The sequence below is a fragment of the Perna viridis genome, chromosome 10 (assembly GCF_037379345.1).
Source record: "Perna viridis isolate PV_CMFRI_1.1 ecotype Kerala chromosome 10, ASM3737934v1, whole genome shotgun sequence".
Classification (NCBI taxonomy): Eukaryota; Metazoa; Mollusca; class Bivalvia; order Mytilida; family Mytilidae; genus Perna; species Perna viridis.
This window is the reverse complement of record NC_142454.1, coordinates 18742388-18746500: the sequence shown is the minus strand read 5'-3', so window position 1 is coordinate 18746500 and position 4113 is coordinate 18742388. Positions and strand designations below refer to the sequence as shown.

Below are 4113 nucleotides of genomic sequence, written 5' to 3'. Positions count from 1 at the left end.
TCTTCAAGATGGAGTTAAAATTGATGTCAATAACATCCTTGCTTCTTTATTGATGGTGTAAGTTGCCTCAGTTCGGAATCTAATTACTTTCCAAAGGAAAATTCCACTGAGAAGTTAACAACACACATTTATAGATTTAAAACATTTTAGGAAGGATTTAAGTGTGAAGCGTCCGTAGTTCCTGATCATATCCCAGGATCAACGGAAATAATTGGTTAATGTCAATTTTATTTACAATGTTTATTGGTCGATTTGTCCAGTACGTACCATGTTATTTTCAGTAATCTCATTTAGCTATATTATTGGATTGTAAATCTATTACCGAGACACTACAAAATGCATTTAGACTTCTAGGAATATAAATGCCATTTTGATGGCGGGTTGTACAAATTTTGACACCGTGATTTACTACAATTAATTATTTTTATTATTTGGTACGATTTAATTTACTCTTAAATGGAATTCACCCAATCGAACAACATGAGCAGATAAACGGTTTGATCACTTTAGTCATCATTGTGGAATTACTATTAAACAGAAGTAAATATTGACCAGAAAAAGATGGCGAGTGTATTCGCCCGTGCTAAATGCTCAAATATGGTGCTTTATTTGTTTTTGACATTAGCAGTAACGATGAAAGTTAACACGATGGTATACTTTGCAGGTATGTTAAATCAAGTTTTACGATCATTAACTTTTTTTAAGCCTTATTGAGTATATTAATTCTTATGCTCCGATATTGGAAGTGTATCGATAAAAAATGAGGTTTTTTACACGTGGATGTACATTATCGAATAATTGAAAGTGCTAAGAAGTATGGTTATACTAGTAATTATGTTATTAACAATCTAAAAAAAAATTTGAATGAAAAAGCACAAACTGTTAATAAAGTCAACAGAAATCTATTGGAACTTTATGTTTGTCAATATGTAAAACATACACTCGAAAAGTTTATTATACTAGAACTAATGGGATGACATTTTACTAAAATTTCGAAACATGTCTCGAAACTTGCGCGATAAGTATGCGCAAACTAACACATATCGTATCTAGATAAAATCATACAAACTATACGAGATGTTCAGGGGAAAAAACAATCGCTGTATGCTTTTTAGCAATTGGTTTATTATCTTGTTCATGACTATGAATACTGTAAAATTTCTTAAAATCTGAGTACAACCAAATCTACTGAACCGATGCCTACCATTGAGTATCTGCTAACAGATATATTTTCCCGACTATCACAAATACAATGTGTAATGAAGAACGACGTGCCTAATGGGACAATGGATGAGGACATTAAGTTCGCCTCATTACACAGACTATATTTAGCGACACCTGCCACATGAAGAATTATTGCTGACATTTTTGTTAATATTGAAGTGATGCAAGTGTCATCAAATTTTGTTTTCGAATGCCATAAATGAAACAAAAATTATATTATGATGTCAACATTTTTGCCAAATATCATTAGTTTAAAAACGTTTTAAAACGTTTGACAAAAAACTATGACTGATTTTCATAGTTAGACATAAAACCAAACCCATGGTTATGGCTGCAATAATGCAGCTAAAAATACAACAGAAATATAAAAAAAGTATATTTTAAGCAATTAATTTGTATACAAATTTTTTTCATGATATTTTCTTGACTCGGTTGTCTCTGTAGAAAAGCAGAGGACGCTTATCCTACCGATGCACCTTGTCCATTCTCCCAGTTTTTAGTGGAGTCCGAGTTGCTCATTTACTTTTGTTAATTTTCATGTATTATTGTAGTTACTTTATGTTCTTTGTTGTGTTTTTCTGTTTTCCATCTTTGGTATTTGTCCCTGACTTACATTCTTTTGATTTCTGCTAGAACATTTGTTCCCTTGATTACTCTTGAAAAGTTCAATGCATTATTTTAGTCCGACTATCAACATTAGATACATGTACCTCTAACAGTTATTGTATAGTATATTCGGATGAACTATCCATTGAGTGCAACTGTAGTTCGACGACAGTGATTTCATCACATTTGCTTCTTTATATAATTATATGGCTTAGTTCTAAATGTAATATTAAATTAACCATTTTCAAATTAAAACGCAATGTTTTATGATGCTGCAATCAATTTCATATTAACACGGATACTTGATATGTTTTGCAAAATAGGAAACAAATAAGCAGTTGTTTTAATTGCGTGTAAAATGTTGAATGCTTTGGTGTCACAAAAACAGGTGTAACTGTAATGCATACATATGTACATGTATATTGATTAATCTGAATAAGCTTTGAAATAGATTTCTTTTGCAAATCTTCATCAACATAACTTAGAACATGATTTTTGGACACTTACAAAGAAGGTTTAGATTATGTCAATAATTCTAAACTGACTTATTTTGCAATACGAAAGGAATGAATAAAATACTTCTTGAAAATGGCTACTGTTACACTAAGCAATTAATACTTATTTAATAATGTTTCATAAGATTTAAAAAGTAATGCGTCGTTTCAAAAGGTAAATTTTGCAATATTTTCAACATCTGATATAGTTTTTATAACATGGCCACAAATGTAAAACCCTATCAAATTTGCCTGTTTTGAAATATTAATAAAATTTGTTTGTTGAATCGTTAATATATATATTTTTTAATTCGAAAGTGAATGTTCACGAGTATGTTCATGTTCTAGAATCCTACAAAAGTTTAAACTCTTATATATTAAATGTTTAAGATCAAAATTGAAAATCCAGTTTGACATCCCTTATCTCCAAGTAAGGAATAGGGAGATTTTCTGGTCGAAAATTAATCCATGTAGTACTCATTTTATGGCTTACATTTAAACTGGTTAAGCTTTGTTTAACGAATGGGGAAATTTATAATCGTCATTTCAATTTCTTTGGCATCGATTACTTAATCAATTTGTGCAATTAACCAAAAATTTAAAAAAAAACATGAAATTCAAAATTATTAAGTTAACACATTAATTTTTCATATAACGAGAAATAAACACGTGTCTGAGGCAATTTTGGTTGGCATATAAAACATAATACATATTTACCTTCCATTTGTGTTTTTTTTTTTTTGCTTTTATGTCTTTGTTAGTTTACTATAACTGTTAAGACATAATTGACAGACAGAAGAGGAGACACAAAGAATTGATTTTCTGTCGAAAGTAAATCCAGTCTTTTGCTCCTATTCATTTTATGGCTGATATATGAACTGGTTAAAATTTATTTCTGTGTGCATCGTCTTTTGATTTCTTAAAACCGTTTCTACTCTATTGAATGTGGATGCTAAAAAAACATATATCATATGAAAGTATGAATTTATTATCTTTGGGTAGAATCAAGCTGCACTTTGATCGGTAATTGTTTAACGATGAAAAGTAGGTGTCTTGCAACTCTTTTGGTTCTTGTTGACGAGAAGTCAGAAATAACCAAATGGGGCTCGCAACAAAAATTCTTTCTATGTTCTCTGAGAATGTAGAAATATTATCATTTTCTGTAAAAAAAATATTATCATTTTCTGTAAAAAATATTAATTCATGTTTCTGACCTTTTAATATCAACGTCAGCCAGTAGGTGGGTAATATACCAAAACAGTCGTGATTCTTTAAAGAATTGCTTCAATTCAATTAAGCTTTTATTTGTACCGATCAAAAAATATCACGGTAAACATAATATCATATACATTCAATCAGGTACCTGATTTGAAATGGTTTCCAATTGTGGCAGTAAATGTCATTTGTTGATCGCTATACTTATACAGGATTTACATTTGCAGAAAACAAAAATATGTCGATAAAGAAATGCTGTTTATTTGACTTAAGTAAAAGTTAACAATTTATAGTTGGTTATATTTTCTAAAATAAATAATCACATATACAATATTCAAAACTAGCCTTTTTAACCTTTTATATGTCTAAATTAAAAAAAGAACTTCAATAACTGGAGTTTTGTTGCGTTTTATTCTACAATAAATACACTGAATTATACTTTAAATTCACTGATTCATTCGAACGTTTAAAGTACGCAATGTTGTAATTGCAATCACAAATCAAATCTTACATGTTAATAGCCGTTATTCCATAATGTAAATAATGCTGAAGAAAGACAGTATCAAAAAAGTGC

The 4113-nt window shown here is 29.5% G+C and overlaps 1 protein-coding gene across 1 annotated transcript in view; it reads left to right on the top strand.

The window, feature by feature from the left end:
• Positions 1–191: 191 nt before the first annotated feature.
• The window catches only part of LOC148604827 (glutamate receptor 2-like), a 30448-nt gene continuing 26526 nt past the window's right edge, over positions 192–4113 (top strand). The window contains exon 1 of the mRNA XM_088548054.1: positions 192–664. Within this exon, the coding sequence (XP_088404180.1) occupies positions 562–664 (103 nt within the window). The 5' untranslated portion in view covers positions 192–561. The remainder of the gene's footprint in view (positions 665–4113) is intronic.